General features: G+C 46.2%; 1 protein-coding gene across 2 annotated transcripts in view; it reads left to right on the top strand.

The window, feature by feature from the left end:
* Positions 1–20475, top strand: part of LOC144128289 (putative carbonic anhydrase-like protein 2) — a 196747-nt gene that overhangs the window by 55599 nt on the left and 120673 nt on the right. For both annotated transcript variants that reach the window (XR_013313769.1, XM_077661591.1), the window contains exon 2: positions 17014–17061. Coding sequence is in view for 1 of the 2 variants with exons in the window: in XM_077661591.1 (XP_077517717.1) it covers positions 17014–17061 (48 nt within the window). In the remaining variant the exon portion in view is untranslated. The remainder of the gene's footprint in view (positions 1–17013; positions 17062–20475) is intronic.

The following is a 20475-nucleotide window of genomic DNA, read 5'->3' as shown; positions in this document are numbered from 1 at the left end:
GCGAGCATAATTGTGAGTCGTAACATAATCTGTACCAAAACTTTCTTATTAGACCTCTTAGGTGCAGGGAAAGGCTAGATTTCTGATGACCACTCCTCACCACGTTCTTAAGCATCGATCAAAGCAAATGGCTCTAGAGTGAAGGTCCGCTCTCCACTTGACTGTACCGTGATATATCACTCTTAAAAAAGCAGAAACAAAGAATTGCGAGGGTTTCTTTTCAGTTAAAGCGCCCTCATGACTTACAGTTTCAGGACCAATAGGGAGCTCAAAAGAACACGCTCAATGAGAAGCGCAGATGCGGAAGAAAGGAACCGAGAAGTGGGCAACAAGACGCGCAGCTCGGTTTAAAATCGCCGCCACCGTTCCAACTCCCCCCCTCCAGCTCAATCGCAAAGAATCACCGCCGCTCCCATCCGTCAGGCGTTGTCTTCGTCAAAGAAGGCTTTTCGGGCGAGAGGATTCGCGAACTATACCCGCACCATACGCTCCCGAGCGATCAGCAGTCTCCGACACTAGCGACTTGACTCCTCTTCCTTCTCCTCCTCCGCATCCTCATCCTCATCCTCTCGTTTCCAACTCTTGGCTGACAGTGTGTGCGCCGTTGAACGTGGCACTGGCATCGTCGCGTTCTAGTCAGCGCAGCGCAGGTCGGGAGAAGTCTTTTTGGTTTGCCTTGACTTGGCTGAGCCCAGCGGCTCCCTTCTTAGTTGAAGTCTTGGCGTCTGTGTATACGGCTGACTTGAGCGAAACTTCCGGTCGGAGTCGTGTTTGCGTCGCCGCTTGAGCGCCTTTCTTGTCGGGCCTTATTTCCTCTTTCTCTCTCGTCTCCTCCCCCCCCCCCTCTCTTTCGCGAAACCCTGTGAATTCTGGCAACCAAAGAAGCGAGCTGCACGTCGCGCGGCCTCTTTTAAAAAACAAACAAAAAAAGGAAAGATGTCAGGAAAGTGAAACGCTCGGTAAGATTGAAAAAAAATAGTAATATATTAAAAAGGCGCCGAGTCACCAGTTTTCCAGAATTATGACAAAGCTCCGATGTGGCGCGGCTGGAGTTAGACGCGGGCAGGCTCCTGTCTAGGGTCGAAGTAAAAAGCCCTCAGGCGGAATTAAGGAGCCACCACTTCCGGCCGAAAGAGGGGAAGCCGTGCACCCCGACTTCCTCCGGTTCCTTTCCGCCCTCGTCCACACACGCCCAGATTCCAGCAGCCTCCCTTCCCGCCCCTCTTCCCCGCTGCTCTTGGCTGGGCTTCCCCTTTTCCCCATCTCTCCCTTTCTCTGCTCAGCCCTGTTCTTCGGGTCTCACCCAACGAGCTGTTGTCTCAACCCCTTCGATATAGCGAGTCTCCGTTTTATCTTCCTATAATAACGTCCATTGCGAAAAGACGGCACTGTATGCGGGAGACGCGAAAAGGGAAGAAGGGAATAAGCCAGAAATGAGGCACTTCCCTTCCCTCTCCACTTCGCCCTCCGCGCTACGCTAGGCGCACGCAATGGCGCCAGTGCGTCGAGCGAGGGTAATTAATTGGTCGGGGCCTGCCAAATTATTTACGCTCTAAACGAGCCCGGGAGCAAATAAGCGCTTGTTTCCTCGGGGAAGGAAGATGGAGATGGGGAAGAGGAAAAACCAAAAGGAAGTTGGCCTCGTTCGTGGAAGGCATAGCTGCGCGCCAATTTCTCGCCGAGAGGCAGAAAATCTGTTTCGTTGGACTTTTAGTTTTTCGTGATCCTCTTTGCCTCCCGCGTCCCTTCCCCGTCATCCTCGCCGGGGAATCTGTCTTCGTGACGTGCGCCGCTGGCATACGTGTCGACTTTTGGTTTGCGGCCGAGAGACGCTAAGTGGAAGGGAGTTTGGGGACCTGCATCTTCCCTTCTTTTGGAAACGTTTATTTTGCGCTTTCAAACCAAACAAATGAAAAGAAGACGTATCTTCACCGGCTCGGGGGACTTAAATTAAGTGTGGTAATTCCAGTGCGTGTAAATTGTGGAGTAACACTTCTCCTCTTTCTTAGTTTTGTAGAAACCCTCTTCCACGTTCCCACTTTCACGGGCATGCTTAAACAATGGGTATCATGCCCAAAAATTTTGAAGAAAACCATTTTCGAACGGGAAACCGTTGTTGAACCAAATTTCTTCATATAACGGAAGATTTCACTGTAACAATCAGTATATTCGCAGTCGACCCGACGGTAGTTTTGCATTTTTGTTTCTGTTAACGTTTTTGCTGTTGTCAAAAGCGTTCCTCGTTGGTTCGCTATGGCAGTCTTAACTGTTCTCTGCGATCGATGGAAACAGTTTAAACGAAAGACTTTGCTACATATCAGACGAATGCACCATTACTTCAATATTTCCGCAACAGTATCTTACAATTTTTCAATTTTCAAAATTTTTGTTCGAGAATGTTGCCCACAGAAAACTTAGTCCGACCAATTTGATGGCTCTCGTTGTTTTCGAAATTCAACTTTGGTTGTTGATGTTTTCTAGCGTCAAGTAATGGGACAGGAGCTTTCTATTTATTCTTAAGAGATGTGCCAGTTTCTTTTAATCTTCCCACCCACAGCGATTGATGTGGGGCGAAGTAGCAAAATATTGTTAGTCAAAAAACAAAAATGACATACCAGCTTCTGAATCTGCTGCGGTCCGTTGGTTTCGCAAATCGGAGCGCTAATACACATAATAATTCTAGTCCAGTATCAGGAGGCATGTTAAAAGATTTAAAAAAAATGCTATACGACGCTTCGCGTTTCATTCTACAATACGTGTTGAAAATACCGCAGTTATAAATCCCGTAGGTGCAGCTTTTCAATAAAGAGCAGAATAGCAGACAACGGATTAGTCCGTCGTTGAGTTCGCCTCGCAAGAAAACCGCAATATTTAAAATTCCTGTCTGCACCGAGCTTGTTACGAAACACTTGACAAGAAACGTGCAAACTTTGAAAAGAACAGAAAAAAGAAGGCGTTGTTTCCGCTCACTTCCTGTAATTAGATTTCTTGACGCAGCGATCAAGAAACGATATTCGTTGAGCCGCTTTATAAGAGCAACGCTTCCTCACACTCTGCATATTACGCCTTACGGATCTCGCAAGCTTGACTAGACAATACAAAGAAAAGCAAGCAACGAGTAAGGTACCCGAAGCAACCAGCGGACTGATTAATGCGCTCAACTCGAGCGTGTTATAATTGTAACCACCGTGAAAATTGCTGGTTCTTAACATCAGCGAAGAAAGATATAAATACGAAAACGGCCCTCCTGGTGGATTCTTAGTTATCTTTTTTGGAGTTGTCAGTACTTTTAATGCTTGTATGAAGGAAAAAGAATGTAATATTGACTTGATCGAATTAAAAACACAGCCGAAACAGCTCTTTAGGCGCCTACATTGTCCTCCAGACCACCCCGCGTGTCAGAAAAGAAGTATAAATATATACATTAAGACATGGTAGACAGCACATGTCGATACGCTTTTTTTTTTTTTGAAAAAGTAACGAGCAGGCAGGCAGGCAGTGAGTGATTCTACACATTTTCAGTTATTTTTTTTTTCTTGAAAGCGCACATTTGCGTGTTTCTTGGACGCGATAAAAGTGCTCCGATTTTCCTGGGCCGTGTAATTCTATTCACTGGATGCCTAATCGAAGTTTCATTTTACCCGCACCGTTGCGTGTCTGCGGATAAAAACACTCATGCATAAACTGACAGGGAGAAAAGCAGCACCACAAATCGACATAAACAGAGACTCCACGAAGGTGGTTAATTTGTATTATTGTTTGTTACGTGCAGTGCATGTCATCTTTATTTTTCGGCAGGCTTCATATGTAAAAATGTATACAACCGCACACATTATTGGCGCTGAACATATTAATGAAAACTTTATGGGTACTATTCGAATATAGATATTTCTTCAGGGGATTAGAGCTAAGAGCAAGCATTCGCTGGTCGTTTTCTCGGGCATGGTGACTTGCCTTGCTTAAAGGGTGAGGACATGCGCTAGATGAGAGATACATCAGCTAGTATTTGGCCTGGCAATATGTGTCGAGGTCCTTGATCCATACCGCAGCCGGAGCCCTTAGGGCCATCTTGGATGAGTAAAAAGCAGGAAAAACTGCGAACACTGTAAGTGTTGCACGTTTTTGCCTGCGCTCCTCTCTTAAAGTATATGTTCACAAGGCGAATCGAGAACTTCCCTGTGTGTTTTTTTATTGGAGACCTTTACGCACTGAAATATTTTGCGTGTTTTGGTATAAACGGCCTTCTCCACGTATGGAGCAGGGAGATATTTGTAATCGACGCCGCGAACACCGTGTAATCGACAGTCGAGATACCGATGCGCACGTGTGTCGGCCATCCTTATCTGGGTATCTATACGTATTTCGAGTGGAGTGATCTATTTATTCAGTTGTTTATTTTCACATCTTGAAGTGACACTGTGGCTACTAACACCCGATAGAATGAAGAGCTCTGAATAGATTTCGACCACTCGGGGCACTTTAACCTTTAAGATATCTCAGTACAGAGCTTTTGCATATTGCTTTCGTCAAAACGCAGCCGCCGCTGCCTGAATCAAACCCACTCGGCAGCCGAACGATTTATGGCTTGCAGGTCGCTAGGGGCGCATGTCGACGTCCTCTCCTGGCCAGGGGAACTCCCCCTGGTCGGCCAGCCTCCCCCCTAACCAACTTCCCCTGGACGCCTTCTTTCGGGGTGGCGTCGGCACTATTCCCGTGGCATTGGTTCCATCGGATGGTGGCGCCATTCGACTGAATAACCCGGATGCAGTTCAGACTGCGCTACAGGCGATTACGCCTCACTTCTTAAAAATCAGTGATGTCCGACAGTACGGCAGAGGAGGCGTGGTGTGCAGGTCGGCCGACCAGGCCTGCATCATGGATTTGTTAACGTCCACAGCTTTTGGAAGCCAGTCGGTAAGCGCATTTATACCGCCACACTTGGCGTGCTCTAAAGGGCTGGTGCGAGGGGTTGACCCACGCCTTAGCCCTAAGGAAACGCTAGAGAAACTCTCCTCTGCAGGGGTGATTTCTGTACATCGGTGCACTCGGGTCGTTGAGGAAACAAAACTTCCAACTGAAACGGTAATTGCCACCTTTGCGGGTCTCTCCTGTCCATCTGAGTTGAAGGTGTGGCCCCTAATTTTCAGGGTCGATCCGTATTCTTCAAGGCCACTTCAATGCCGCAACTGCTGGAGATTTGGCCACAGCGCGAACGCCTGCAAGTCGAGCTCAAGGTGCAGTGTGTGTGGTGGTAATCATGACCGTGTAGGAAGGTGTTCAAAAGATGAGATGTGTTGCTTGTGCAGCGGTAGTCACTCCGCCACATATTCTAATTGTCCGGCAAGGGCTGAGGAGGTTAAGGTGCTGGAAGTATTAGAAAAGCGCCGGTGCTCAAGGCGCGAGGCTATGGCTATTGTTAAAGAAAGGACGTACGGGTACTCAAGTGTGGCAGCACGGCAGACGACTGCGGTCGTGGATTCAAGTCTGACAGATGCGATTGCTGCAGCAGTTGAAAAGGCAATGGCCAAGGTCATGGATCGGCTAGTGAATTCAATAACAGAGTGCATATCGCAAGTCATGGTGGCGCAAATGACCTCTTCAATAATGACCTCCAATGCTGCGTTCAAGTCATCCGTGGATCCTGCAGTACCTACTAAACTCAGTGCGGAGACACCTTCCCTTGTTTCAATGCAGCCGCAAAAAGAGCGCACGCCTCCAACTCATGTACCTGAAGTCACGACCGGAGCAATTGATGGGTGTGTTGAACTGATGGAGCTCGATGCTCGAGCTCAGAAACGTAGCCGGTCTCCTTTAGCCGTTGCTGGTCCGTCTAGCTCCCCTCAATCCAAAACAAAAAAGAGTAATTCAGGAAAAACTGGTCACCACAGCATTTTGGAAAAGGCAGTTGCTGCTGCAGATCTCTCCCCAGAATAGGGTCTCTGAGAGTGCTGCAGTGGAACTGCCGTTCAATTCAATCAGCTTTCACTGATTTAGTAACTCTTTCAAATCGATTTTCTCCTCATGTCATTGCGCTTCAAGAAACCTGGTTGTCGAAAGAGTTTTCATTTCAAATGGAACATTATCGAATTTTTAGAATGGACCGCCCATCAAGGGGGGGCGGTTTGCTTCTGCTGGTTTCATCCAGATTTTGTCACAAGGCACGATTGGTGTTTCAGCGGGTGGACGCTCATTGCGAAATCCAGGCAGTGGATCTTTCAGTTCCTGGTTTCCATCCCATTACTGTCGCAAATGTATATTTTCCATCTGGGGTTCATGACTCACGGCCATTAGATTCCTTACTCTCTGTCAGCAGATCACATGTGTTGCTTGTTGGGGATTTTAATTCGCATCACTTGACTTGGGGTTATCGAACAGACCAGTGCGGTTTGCGTTTATGGGATTGGGCTTGTGTGAATAACCTAAACTGTCATAACTCGGGTTTTCCGACCTTTCTCCGTGGGCACTCCCGATCAGCATTGGATTTAACGTTTTCAACCCCAGGGGTAGCAGTTTCCTCCTGGACTCCGGTTGACTGTGCCACAAACAGTGACCATTTCCCACTCACTTTTGACATTGTGTGTCCGATGACTTCTATCGGCGGATTCAGTTGCACCCTAGTCGATTACAACAAGTTCAAAAGTTCACTCAGTTCAGAACTACACTCTTTGCCGAATTGGTCTCAGGAGAGCAGGGTGTTAGGCTTATGCTCTATTTTAGATCGGGTACGGAGGCAATCAGAGTTTACAGTGTGCGATAGCATAGGCACTTCTCAGAGCCCTTGGTGGAATGCAGAATGTTCAAAAGATTATAGGCGGCGCAAGGCAGCCTGGAAGAAACTTATCCATAATCAATGTCCCCGGAATTGGATCGATTATAAGTTTCTTGCAGCTACCTTCAAGCGCACAGTCGCTAGGGCAAAAGAAAAATATGATGAAGAGAATTATGCCCATCTATCAAAATCTAATAACAGACAAGCCTTGTTTCGCTTTCTGAGGTCAAGGAACAGGCTGCCACCGCCTCACAACATCCCCTCTAATGTGCTGACTCCAGTAGAGCTTGCCAGGTCATTAGAAGAAATTGGCAAAGGCTTGGAACACCGTTTTTCGGCTGCGCTCTCTCGCCCACAACTGCTTGGGAATCACTATGATGATTTCCTTAATGTCTCGGTTTCTGAGCTCTCCCAGGTGATAAATCGGTTACCTTCTGCAGCTCCTGGTCCTGACCGTGTCACCTCTGCGATGATTAAAATACTGTTCGACGAATCCCCCAATGCTATATTGGAGCTGGTAAATTACTCTATTAGAACCCCATGGATCCCGGATGTATGGCGTGTTTCTAAAATTATCCCGGTGCTTAAAAAGCCAGGCGAAGGGTTGGTCTTAGACAACATTCGACCAATTTCATTGACATCGAACCTGGTGAAATTGGTTGAACGCGTGCTGTATGGACGAATCATGCCCATTATTACTGAAAAGGGACTACTTAACCCCTGTCAGATTGGTTTCAAGCCTGGGTGCTCTATATGGTGTGCGCATACTGACCTCGAAAGCCGTGTCCGACTGGCGCGCCGGCGTCGACAGTATGCTGCGCTGGTAACTCTTGACATCTCGAAAGCATATGACAGTGTCGAACATGGGCCTCTGATGTACAGACTACGTGCTCTGGGATTGCCAAGTTATTTTGTGGAATGGGTGTCAGCTTTCCTGGCTGACAGAGAATTTTATTGTTGTCAACGCGGAGTTTCTACAAGGAAATTTCATCAATCTAGAGGTGTGCCTCAAGGTGCAGTTCTCTCCCCTGTTCTATTCAACCTCTTACTCAGTTCGATTCCGACTTCCCCTGACGTGACTACGTACGTGTATGCAGACGATATAGCTTTCTTTGCTGCTGCGAGTGATTTACATTCTGTGTATATGGTTTTACAGTCATATTTAAATTCCCTTGACCGATGGTTATCTGAATTACACTTAAGTCTTAATGTAAACAAGTGCGCTTTATTACCTTTTCCGGTTACTCAACAGGTACACATTTCATTGTCTTATCGTCATCATGTCATTCCTCAGGTATGTTCCCTAAAGTATCTCGGGGTAACTTATGATTCCTCTCTCTCTTGGCGGCCACATATAGATCAGGTTGCTGCGAAAGGGATTCGGGCGGTAGGCCTTCTGCGAAGGATGAGTAGCCCTCGCTGCGGTTTGCGCAGACATGCTCTGCTGCTGATTTACAAAATGTATATCCGGCCAATCTTGGAATTCGGTTGCGTTTTGTTTTCTGGAGCAGCTGCATACAAAATGCGCCCACTTCTGCTCTTAGAGCGAGAAGCTCTGCGCCTGTGTTTGGGCCTCCCTAAATACGTGGCAAACAATGTTTTGTATCTGGAAGCGCGGGTGCCGTCTCTTGCTGCAAGGTTTCGCCTTTTGACAGTACAAACGTTTTTTAAAGTTTTGCGACTCGGACCAGCATGCATCCGCGTTGATCTTCCTAAGGCAGCGAGCGGAGTTCTTGGGTGTCGGATGGTCTCGCCTTCAAACTCCCCAAATCTGTTTCGTTGAATCTTTGCTGGGCCCACTGAATGTGCGAATACCTGAAATTGTTCCGGTGCGGTCCATCCCTGCAAATGTGTCTATCATCTACGATGATATTTATCCACGTAATGCAAAATCACTGCCTTTCTCATGGTTAAATGGTATGTTGCAGGATTATTTGTCGACCTTCAGCTCACATGTTGTAATTGCGACTGATGGCTCGGTGTGTGCAGAAAAGGCAGGTGTAGGTATTTACTCCCAGTCCCTTGACTGGTCTTTTTCTCTCCGTCTCCAAGATTTCACTCCTATCTATCTGGCTGAGTTTCTAGCAGTGGTTCTCGCTTTGCGAAAGGTACCAATTTCTTTATCAGCAGTAATAATAATTACAGACTCGTTATCTTTATGCACTTCCCTCTCGGCGTCCACTGAATCGGAGCTCTTTCGCATTCTAAAATTCCTGATCCCTCCACACATCACATTAATTCGATTTCTTTGGGTTCCTGGGCACAGGGGTCTTCTATTAAATGAATCAGCTGATGCTTTAGCGAAGGCAGCCCTGAGTGGACCGATTGTTGACCCGCTTCCAAAAATTGCTTACATCACGGCGGCACGCTTCCGACGGTACACCGTAATGAACGAACTGGGTGCATCAGCGCTTACTTCCTTGGACGACTTCCAGCACCTACTGTTCCCATGGAGAAGCTCAGTCTGGCGATCGCGCAATCTTGAAGTTTCCTTCACGAGGCTTCGCTGCCGAGTACCGCAACTAAATTTTTACCTATACAGGCCTGGTCTGGCGATCTCCCCATTGTGTCCGTATTGTGCGGAGCCGGAAACAATAGAGCACTTTCTTCTTTTTTGCCGTCGTTACTCATCGATTAGGAGGCGACTATTAGAAGTTCCAATACAGAATCTCAGTTTGCGCCTGTCTTCTGTGGTTGTTCTGTCTCTTGGCGCTTCTATGCTTGGCCATACCAATGGGAATGTTTGCTCTGCCGTTCAAAATTATCTACTGGAATCAAAACGTCTACCTTCATGATCTTTCGTCCTGCCCCTCCCATTATCAGCTTCTGTATTTCGGTTTTTACAACCACTTATAGTAATCCCTACCCCTTCTTTGCCTAAATTTCAGTTTGTATGCCCCCCTAACCTCCTGCAACCTCCTCGGCTACGAAAACTGTGCTATCCAAATTTTGGTAGGTCATCCCATGCTTGCCACATGCAACTGGTCATTTAAATAGCCACCGCCTGGTTATGGCCAATCCCCCTTGTGGGTATGTGCCATTGTGTGAGGTCAACAACAACAACAACAACAACAACAAAGGCACGCCCAAAAACAGGTAGTAGAAACAGAGAAGATATCAGTAGCCTTTGTGCCATTTACACACGCGAACACTCGGTAAAACGCGTGACTAGCGAGAAAAAATAGATTAAAGGTGGGCGCCCGCATGGCAAAGTGGTTTTTAACAGGAACACACGCTACTTAGATTCACTAGGGGTCACTGGCTCTGCTTTCAACAGTACCGAGGTCATAGCAGTAAGAAAAATACATGACTAAACAGATAGTGGCCTTCATTCAACTAGCTGATACGATAAATTTTTATTACAATGACATTTTGACATTTTTGATTTATGCAGGCTTATAGATATATTTAAAGAAAAAATGTAGTCGGGTCATTCACAACCATCAGTGTTAAGTAACGAAACGCAAACGGTGTTTACAAACGGTATTTTTAAGTATGCAGATTTCAGTACCATTCGCCGAGAGTTCAGACTCACAGTAATGTGTAATTAAACGAAGTAAATTAAAATCAACTCGCTTACGTAATACTTATTCTGCTTTTATATACGACGTAGATATGTTATTATTACAAAGCGCTTATAAAGCTATCATGTGCTTGCGCGAGCAGCATCTCAATTCCCAGTGTCACCCGGTAACGCATATGCGAGAGAGACGGCCGTCACACAAACAAGACTAGCTGGAGAGACCCACTAACGACCGAGACCAAAGCGAAGGGAAGGACAGACTCCGCCGCTTCGTGTTGAAGTAGCTGCCGAGGGAAGGTTGCCTCGAAGGCGGCGCGGAACACTCACTCCTCGTTACGGCCAACGTACAGTTCGTCCTCTCGCACCCTCCTCCCCACCGGTTCCGTTCACAAAACTGGTACGCAGCCAAAGGGCGAAAGTGAGGAAGACCTCGGCTAGTCTAGGACCGGCGCAGTTACCGCGCCGCAGCCAGCGTCATGACGTCAGCGCGCAGTTCGCGAGTGGACAGTGATTCGGGCCCGAGCTTGATCGGGCCTTTGTTAACGAGCGCTATGCGAGCCGCGTCAGCGTCGTAAAGTGATCCGATCCGTCTCGAATAGCCTCGTTGACGACGTGAGCGCACTCCAAAGCGGAAACTCGCAAAGTTCCCAGCGCACGCGCTCTTTCCGGAGCGTTTGGCTGGACCTCCCTCCTCTCTCTTTCTTTCTCTCTCTCTCTCCATCTCTCTCATTCTGTCTGTGTCCCGTTCACTCCCTGCGCCCGTGCGTCTGCCTCAGCAGGCTTTTTTTTTCTAAGCCACTGGCTTTAGTGGGATCCGAGGGACGACCGCGTGCGGCACTGCTTGGCGCTCGTGCACTTCCGGTGTGGGTTCGCGCGCTTCCGGCAAAACTCGTCCCGGAAGCGCGCAGGCGCTTATGTTTCAGACCGAGATGGAAACAATTCTCTCTTGCTTTGTGCATTGCTCTGAACAGGCTGAACTCTTCGCTGTTGTGAGCTAGCAACGCCGCACACTGTCGTTCGCGTTTACTGCGTGTATACTGTGGATGGAAAGTCGGGGATAAGCTTCTCGTGCGGAAATAGTAGCGGCGAATTCTGAGTTTGTTTTTAGCGAAACTCTCCGATTCAGGGTACAGCGACTCTGTTCTCGTTTTGTCCGCCTTGAAAAGTGGTCGCGAAGCGAACTTTTTCGTGAGCTAGCTTCCGAATTTCTCGGGGTTAGTGTTCAGAAAAAAAGTTGCGTCGGTGCTTTGTTTCATTTACGACCAGTTGGCGAGATCGGGAGAGAGATCGGAACTTTCAGCTTTACTAATGATTAAAGTTGACGAAATTTTAACAGTAATCCGCCGCAGACAGAGGGTGTGACAGATGTTGACGAGTAGAATATACATGTAGGCTATGCGATATTCACACAATCCGACTAAGGCAGCGGAAAACAAACGGAAACCACGTCGGGTTTGACGGATTATACTTGTCGACTGGAATGGTCTCCCCCGCCGCCACCGCTGCCCCTCTCACCAAAGTTGGAAATATTAATAGTGGGCTGTGCATAATGAAGTACATGCTTAGACAAAGCCCGTTCGAAAACTTTCAACCGGAGGAGTCTGAGTCTTGTTTAAAGTTTAGTAGACGTAGGAGACGGAACATGCGGACGTGCTCACTTGCGGTGTAGTAATAAGGAAGTCGGTCGAGTTGAGCACTTTAAGATGGACGCTATGAAGCGACGCTCAGACATGCTCTCTGTGTTCGCAAATAATGCTGCACTCCTGTTTATATCGAGTGTTTGGCTCCCACTACTACGCAGCGGTTTCAAGAGGTTACTGAAGGAGAGAGAGACAATATCTATTTAAAGTTCAGAAGCAACTTTTCCTGAATCCTTGATTGGTAGCTTATGTTATTAACGCTTTTTTTAGAAACTTGCATGGAGCTATAATACAAAGTTTTTGGAATAGCAAAAATGTATTTTTTTCTGAGAGAAAAAGGAAGGAAAATCGATGTAAGAGCATCCGCATGGCCGCCTTTCTTCCTCGCGGGGTGCTTATCCTTCCCACAATGCCGATACGCACGCAAGCGGTGCAGTAAGATGACGCTGTGGTGTGTTCACTCACAGCTTAGTACCGAAAAAAAAATGAAATGTCCACAGTTATTTTTTTATTGACCAAATACTGCCAACTGCCTCTTGGAAGTCAGAGCAGGAGTGGATACATTGTTTTGAGCAATATATCCACTAACCCTACTTAAACAGTTCGCTCAAGTAGAGTTAGTTTAGGGGCGACTGTTAAGTCGGTATGTATACCCTTCCTGATGGAGAATGTCAGGCATGATCGCATGAGTCTTGCGTAGATGTCACTACAAATTTCAAGAGCTTCATCCCGTTCATGGTTAAACGCCTTGTATTTTTTATTGGCGTGGTGATTGAAAGTATATATTTTTTCTCGGCAGATTTCAGATAGCCGCGATATATAAAATACTTTTCGTGTGGCACACATCTAATCTTGCTGCGTAAGCAAAAAGCGTATGACAGGGGTTTTCAAGTGCCAAACGGCCTTAACAAGCTGTGCCGTTATACTCGGAAAAGAATATTTTCGGTACTGCTGTAAGTAGAACAGTGAGTTGCATTTTGATATATTTCATTTACTGCTTGCAAAGCATCTGCTGCCGTTGCATCGAGTGTTGTAGACGCAAGAGTAAGAAAAGTGCTTGCTTCTTCTGGCTTTAAGGCACCTAGAATAGCAGCGTACAGCAAACTACAGCAGGTTTACCATTACTGTATATTTAACAGTGTATCGATGTATATCATTATGAATGAAAAACGGCTTTGTAGTACCATAAAGCTTCACTTGCTAGCACCAGTAATATTGTTAGTTTTTTGTTATAGTTATAACAGTACGCAAGTACGATTTTAACGAATGACGAAAAGTAAGAGAAAGCAGTATTGGTCGCACGTAGGAATGGCTCTATAACGTGTGTTTTACAGTCGACATGTGTTAAGTGTCAGCCCTTAAAAGCCTGAGGTTCAGCCGGGAAATAATTTGCTCATGTCTGCGCTACCCCAGCAAAAAATTCATAAATAAAAACATGAGCGAATGTATTATTTTTTATTGTATTTGCCGTAATCACACCAATAAAGCCTTATCGAGATCGCCTTTTCTTGACTCTGATGTGCCAAGTAGCACTTTGAAGACGAGAGTAGCCTGTCTGCCATTCCAAAACGATGGCTCACAACAGTTGTGTTGCTCTACTTGGCTGATAATGCGTATTCCGAGGAAGGCGGGGATAAGGAGACAACTATATCACGTGTCTGACAGGTATTAGGGCGCTGGGTTTGCTCAGTAATAACGCAGCATGTTTTAAAAGGTGACCAAAATCTTTTGAACACGTAAGACGTCAATCTTTGTGTGCGAACAAACCCACAGTCATTTTTCCTTAACTGCATTGTAGGAGCTCGCAGAATTCAAGCAAAAATGAAAACCTATTAAATATATTAAGTTACTGAAGGTATTTGAGCGGAAAGCTTGCGCGATCAGCCGTTTATGTGACGAGAAGTTTGCGTAATAGGTGTCACTAGTTAGATAGTTAGGCAGGGACGAAGTTGTTATTTTGCAGTGATTAGTTTCAGGTTTATCTGCTGAAGCATTTGCTATCTAAGTAGCCGGTGACACCGTAGACAGGCTTTTATTGACGCACCAAACACTCACATTAAGCGCTTTAGGAAGTAAGCACTTTTCGTTGCCACCCTTCCAGCGCTGTCTGCTACGGATAAGGTTCCATGCGTGCAGAAAGCGCACAACTGTTTGCGAGTGCCGCTACTATGCGGAGAAGTCTATACGCAGCAGTTTAGAATGCAGTGGGCTGTTAAGAATTATGTTTTTTTGTAGCGGGAGTGGTTTTAATGAACAGTTTACACAACTGACGACGCGTTCCGCCGGTGAGGAAAAGCAGGTGAAGTGGAAGCTGGAGGAACGGGAGAGGGAGTTCGCAGCGCCGCCGCACTTACCTTCTTGAGCAGGCACTATTGAGGAAGTCACGATGGAAGCTGGCAGAGGAGGGGAACTCGCAGCGCCAGCGACATCGACTGTCCTAGCAGAGAGTGGGCGGGGGAAAGTAGAATGGAAGCAGGGAAGGGAGAAAGAGGCTGCGCAGGCTTCAGTTCATCTTGGTTGATTACTAAAGCTAAATAAATTTCGGAACGCTCGCATTGCGACTAGCTGAGAGGCTTTTAAAAGTGGATATCATGAATAGTCTTATCTAGTTGCGAAGCAATGCCAAGGCTAGTAGTCTCTAACAACCTAATGAAATCGCACCTACATTCCTTATCTGTCTCGGTATTGTGCGTAGCACAATCTTGGATAAAAATGAGGTAAATTCATCATCATCATCCTATGTTTAATGAAAATGAGGCAAATTCATTATCCTTTAGGAAATTATCTTTTGATTTTATATATTATTAATCTGTCCGAAAAGCGGTCATTTTCACCAGAATAATTTGCTCCTGCCGCCGCGGTGGCTCAGTGGTTATTGCGCCCGTCTGCTGACCCGAAAAACGCGGGTTCGATCCCGGCCGCGGTGGTTGAATTTTGATGGAGGCGAAGTTCTAAAGATCCGTGTACTTTGCGATGTCAGTGCACGTTAAAGAACCACCGGTGGTCGAAATTTCCGGAGTCCTTCACTAGTTGCTTTGGGACTTTAAACCCCCATAAACCTTAGAGGAGCTGCCAAACACTACTTGAAAGGATACCGGCTATCATTCAGATAGATTGTTTATGTCACACAAATGCTGACTCAAAAAGAATCACAAGAATCGATGCATAGGAACGGGAGTTATTCAAGGGAGAAATTTCAAAATGCAAGCAAACCAAATGCTGCCCTCAACTCTACTTTCGCGCAGCTCCCCATTCTCATTTCACTCTCCCAATGACGACACGGGGCGGGACCAATCAAAACAGCCTATTTGAGCACTTTGCGAAAGTTTGCGCACCATAGTTGAGTAATCGCTGTAACTCGTTCTTGCCAAGGCTGGTAGCGCCGCTTTGGTGGTTACAACAACCACGTGAAAGCCCAGCTGACCCAGCGATGATTCATCGTCACGTCGACGGCGCAGAAGGAAACAGTGATCAGTGACGTTCCCTGACTTACGGATCCGAACGTGATCTGAACTGGATCCATACTCGAGTGCAAGATACTGCGACGGATTGACGGCCTGCGCAAGATACTAGATACATTTAGCATAGCGCATACCGCTACTGCTTACTGCCTACCATAGCCTGCTAGGAAAGCGCTGATTGATCACGGCGAGCAAGGTGGTTGCGCTGTTGACGGAAACATGGCGCCCTCTGGCGCAGCCTCCCGGTGATCTTCTACAAGCTGACGACGCGCACTGCTAAATGTAAAACGATTGGCTTCTTTCTTTGCATCCTTCCTTGGGATCGAAATGAACGCTTGTAGAGTTGCTCGATCGGATCGATTCCGCAAAGCCGTTCTCAGATACATAGAGAGTAACCAAAAGTGTTATGTGCTAGGTCGTAGGATGTGTACAGAGAGGCGCAAAGTCCTTCGATGCAAAAAATATCCAGAGGTTCTGGTGATGTATTTTGTTTTACTTGCTTTACAGCGCTTTTATCTAAGGCAAACAAGTTGTTTTTTTTTTTGATGTAATATAAAACGCAAAAACTTGACAAAACGTATCTCTATTTATTACCAAAATTTAGAGTATATTTACTGTTTGTCCAGTCATCAAAAATCATTCATAAAATATTAAAACCGGCGTATACGCGGTACGACCGATGCTAATAGCACCTCTATAACTCACTCTATGCAACCAACAGGCAAAACCATGCACTGATTGTGCGTTTCGCGGCCCCTTTAAACCATAATTTGCTTCTCCGCAGTAAGGGTACAATTGCGAAGAAGCACGCTTTCCAGTTAACGTCTAGAGAACGTTGCTGAACCGACACTGATAAAGCCCATGTGTCAGTGTGGGCGAAGCCAAGTTCGGTAACAGAAACGCTGAAGTAATGATAAATGAACGCAGTTAAAAAAGGAACATATGCAACTTGTGAAAAATAATGGATTGACAAATTGTTTTTAAGGAAGCGAAAGAAGGACCAAGAGAGAAAAAAGGATGATAAATCAATCAATCAATCAATCAATCAATCAATCAATCAATCAATCAATCAATCAATCAATCAATCAATCAATCAATCAACGGATTATTGAATGAATGAATGAATGAATGCATCAAGTGAGGTTAGAGCGTTTTTTTGTGGGAATACAGCGGCCCACCGCCCATTCAGTGTAGAACAGGTATGCGTACATGTATTTATATTGGGTGATACTTCGGCCCTATTACGTGATTGAGATCGATGCGGGAAGATCTCATTTGAGGATATTTTTGTTTAATTCGGGGACAGGCCGTGCTATAGCCAAGTGCTTTCAGGCGATGGTTTTGATTTCCACTGGTAGTGCACTGTATTCCAGTTTCAACAGCTGGGCGCGTGGGGTTGCATCGCAGCAGATATTTATTGGCTGGAGGTCGCAACAGAAACTGATGGAAAGTTGCCAAAGTACATAAAGTCTAAAATAAAAAAAATGCGACGAGAAACCACACATCTATGAATGTGTTAAGGATAAACATGTAGTTAAACATTTAATGTCGGATTAAATGTCACGTATATTTTACAGTAAATATTATGTGTCTCACGGCATGATTCTTCTTTCTTTACAGCTGTCCTAGGTAACTGGGAAGAATGGTGGACCTATGACGGAATCTCAGGTGAGAGGACAAGTTTGTACTTAGTACTTAACTTATAAATTCAATTTTACGCTCTTAAGGGCTACTTTCTACGAACAGCAATGACACATGGTGAAGAGCGTGTTGGTATATGCGTTCAAGCTCTAAAAAAAAGAAAATGGCTTAGGGGAGAGTGAAGTGAACGTTTGTCTACAAAAAACGCCATACTGCATTCGCCCCTTCTCCCGGCATGCTTCTTGCCACAAATGCGTGCCGTGCGCAAACTCGCGGCACTGACTGTTTAGAAAGAGACTTAGGAACCGAAAGTCGTGTGGAAATGCCTCTATCACAATGTGACTAGCTTTTTTGATGTGCAGGATATTTTCTGAAGCCGCTGTCGATGCCGATGTGGATGGACGCCTCTGCATATAAAAAGGCTCAATGGAATTTGAGAGATGTGCGACACAATTTAATAGCTGTTTACTGCGGAGTTGAAAAAGTCAGCGTTAAACAAATTAACAAATTTTATTTCGTTGCCGTAAGCTTACGAGCTTATGCGATGCTGTGCAAGGGTCGCCGATGCTCAGCGCAACGGTGAGGACGACATAAAGTCAACTTTTCGTCGCCGGTGCTCGCCAGTTTTCAAAAAGGAAGAGAAACACGAGCTGAAACTATTTTACGCCAGGTCGTAATATTCACATGACAGTTACTGCAAATAGGGCGAACTGATGCGCAAGAAACAGAAGCAAAAATTGGAGGACGCTTAAGCTTCGCCCTTAAGAGTGGAACGCGACAGCGTGTTGCAGCACTGTCAGGGAGTCCACGGAACGCCATCGCCCATTCGGCGCGATGCCTTGCCCATTAGACAAATCTCTCTGCTACGTACGGTGAAACGGACGCGCGGAGCGGCAAACCACGTAGAAGCGCTGCCAGGCGTCTTGCCGAAACGCGCGGGACTCAAGTTGCAGTCGTAGTTCGTCGGCACATTTTTCGCGACAAACCCGATGCCACGAACGCCAGCATAGCTTCCGCGCCGAACAAACGGGCAACAAGCCGCAAGCTTCGTGGTGAACGCGCTTTGGATGTGCGCTGCATTGTTCGCCGCTCACCGCGTGATTCCTGCGTGCCCGCACGGCCCCACTACGCCCGAACGAGACGAGCGGGAGGCGCTGCCGTCGCGCGCCATCTGTTGGGGCAGAGGCGTACATTGCGAGGAGGAGGAAGAGCAAGAGAAGAGATTTTTCGCTCACGGCCAACGCCGCCGACGACACCGGCTTTTCTGCGACATGGGGCTCTTAACGCTATCGCGTTAAAAAATAGCGAGAAGCAAGCGCAGATGGTTCGGCACTTTTTCTGTGGCTATAAAGGTGATTGAAACAATTGTCTTTAGACTTTAAGGCTTACCGTAGCTTGCTTGAAAAACACATGGACGCAAAATCACTTTGCTTCGCTCTAAGCATCAATACTTTTCACCAAAATGAGAGCTGTACACCTTAGCAGCTCATGTGGTTCGTACATAATGCTTTCCATTCCTGCGGCGTCTGCGGTGGGGCTTAGGGAAGCGGGCATTCGACCCCCAGTTCAAAGATCATAAATTCTAGAAATCAGGTATATTCACGTTTGTTCATTTCTCTTTCCTTTTAGTGCAAAATGTGTGATAAGTGCACGAAATTGCCAGTAAAATTGAGTTTCAGTGTATTTTCTTGTTTTAACGGCTGCTTTTGTGTACGAACTGTTGCCTTTCTTCACTAAAGGACGAAAACTTAAACCCTTCAAAAAAGACGAAGAATAGTTGGAACAAACTAGTTCGTTCACAAGAAGACTAATATGGATCCCATTTTATTCATTTTTTTTAGTGTTGTCTGAGAGTGGGGCACCCCCGCTGACAGAATATTTTTTTTAGCCCGGGACAAAGCATGGTCGAACTCAAACAGCACAAACCATCCGATCTTATTGCACAACCGCATATGAAGAAGTATACTGAAACAGCGCTTTTGTTCTGCGTTTTCCATAAATATTGCTTTCAGGTTGCGATAACTTGATAGTTGTTTGCGCTCCATGCGGAAGCTTGATTTATCGCTTGCTTTGCCGTCCGCAGCTCAGCGGAGTTCTTACTTTTGCTGCCTTATCTAGCAGTTAGGTGCATCCACATTTTCAGTTGCACAAAGAACGTGTTTCTATTCTGAGGCTACTACATCCTACTGCCATTTTCTCAGTTTTTTGTGTGCTTTTCTTTGTTTCATTGTGCCTTGTGCAGTTATCCTGGAAATGTGCTAAGGGACTAGTAGCAGAGAAAAGAAACAAGAAGCCCAAGGGAAGATGCCTTGTTAAGGTTGCGTGTTGTCTCGTAACGTAGTGCTGTTTACTGTTACTGTAACACGTTACGGCTATCTTAGAGAAAAAAACAAACAAAAATAGCTCTAATAGATGGTCAGGGCCAGTAAACTCAAGAAAAGAGCCAGCGGTGTTGTTTGCGCCTGAGAATATTTGCATGCCGCTCTCATTGTAAACAAAGAAAACAGCGGTTTGTTTTACTTGTTTAAAACTCAGTTATGACTGGTTTTTCGTTACCATGCAGCCTGTTTTCTACGTCGCGCCAGAAAATGCAACATTGCAATTAAACTTACGTGGTTCAAGAAATGGCAGAGCGAAATGTAGACGCCGTCAGAGACAGCGCAAGCATTATACTCTGCCATACTATTTTACGACATTGCAGTATTGACGGTTAATGCATAGTTTAGTTATAACGGTGCTTTATCGTGCGGAACATTCACTGTGCAGTGCAAAAAGAATTGAAATGGGACCTTACTACTCGAAAGACCATGTTCTGCACAATGGCGATCATTAGCAGTGCACCGGCGACGGAAGCAGTCGTAGCCTCGGTTATCGAGAAGTAGAATTGGGCTATTATTCCAGTATGCAAATCACTGCGCGTGATGCGTGTTTCGCGTTGCAAGACTGTGCGCATCTCATTAACGAAGCGTTGTTCATATCGTCCCAGGATGATAACATTTGCCGGTGTCGTTCCTTATAATGTGACCAGTGCACTATTCTATGGACAGCATCTCAAAGAGCCGCACTAAATGAGTATGACGATATACGAACGGCTCTTTTTCTCTCCGCAAGGCAAGGCTTAGCTAATGTTTCTTCTGTTCTGGAGTAAAGGCAACTTTGATAATTTCAGCACGCGTTCATATCCGCTGATTCCACAAGCAGTACAGCAGTGTACAAGGCAAGTGGGCAGTTCTGCCTGTTCCTCTCAGCTCTGCCGATATTCTCTGCAGTGCACACAGCCGAGGTTACTTATTAGCTCGATCGCGTATATGTATATAGCCCGCAGGCTGGCTATCTGCAGCTGAGCAGGATTTGCTCGCATTATATGCCGGTGTAGAAAGACGAAATGATAATAGAATAATGCGGGTGCTATACGGGTTCACCAAGCAGTCCGGAGTGCCC

The sequence above is a fragment of the Amblyomma americanum genome, chromosome 4 (assembly GCF_052857255.1).
Source record: "Amblyomma americanum isolate KBUSLIRL-KWMA chromosome 4, ASM5285725v1, whole genome shotgun sequence".
In the NCBI taxonomy this organism is placed as follows: Eukaryota; Metazoa; Arthropoda; class Arachnida; order Ixodida; family Ixodidae; genus Amblyomma; species Amblyomma americanum.
The sequence above is the reverse complement of the archived record's forward strand: the minus strand, read 5'-3'. Positions and strand labels throughout refer to the sequence as shown.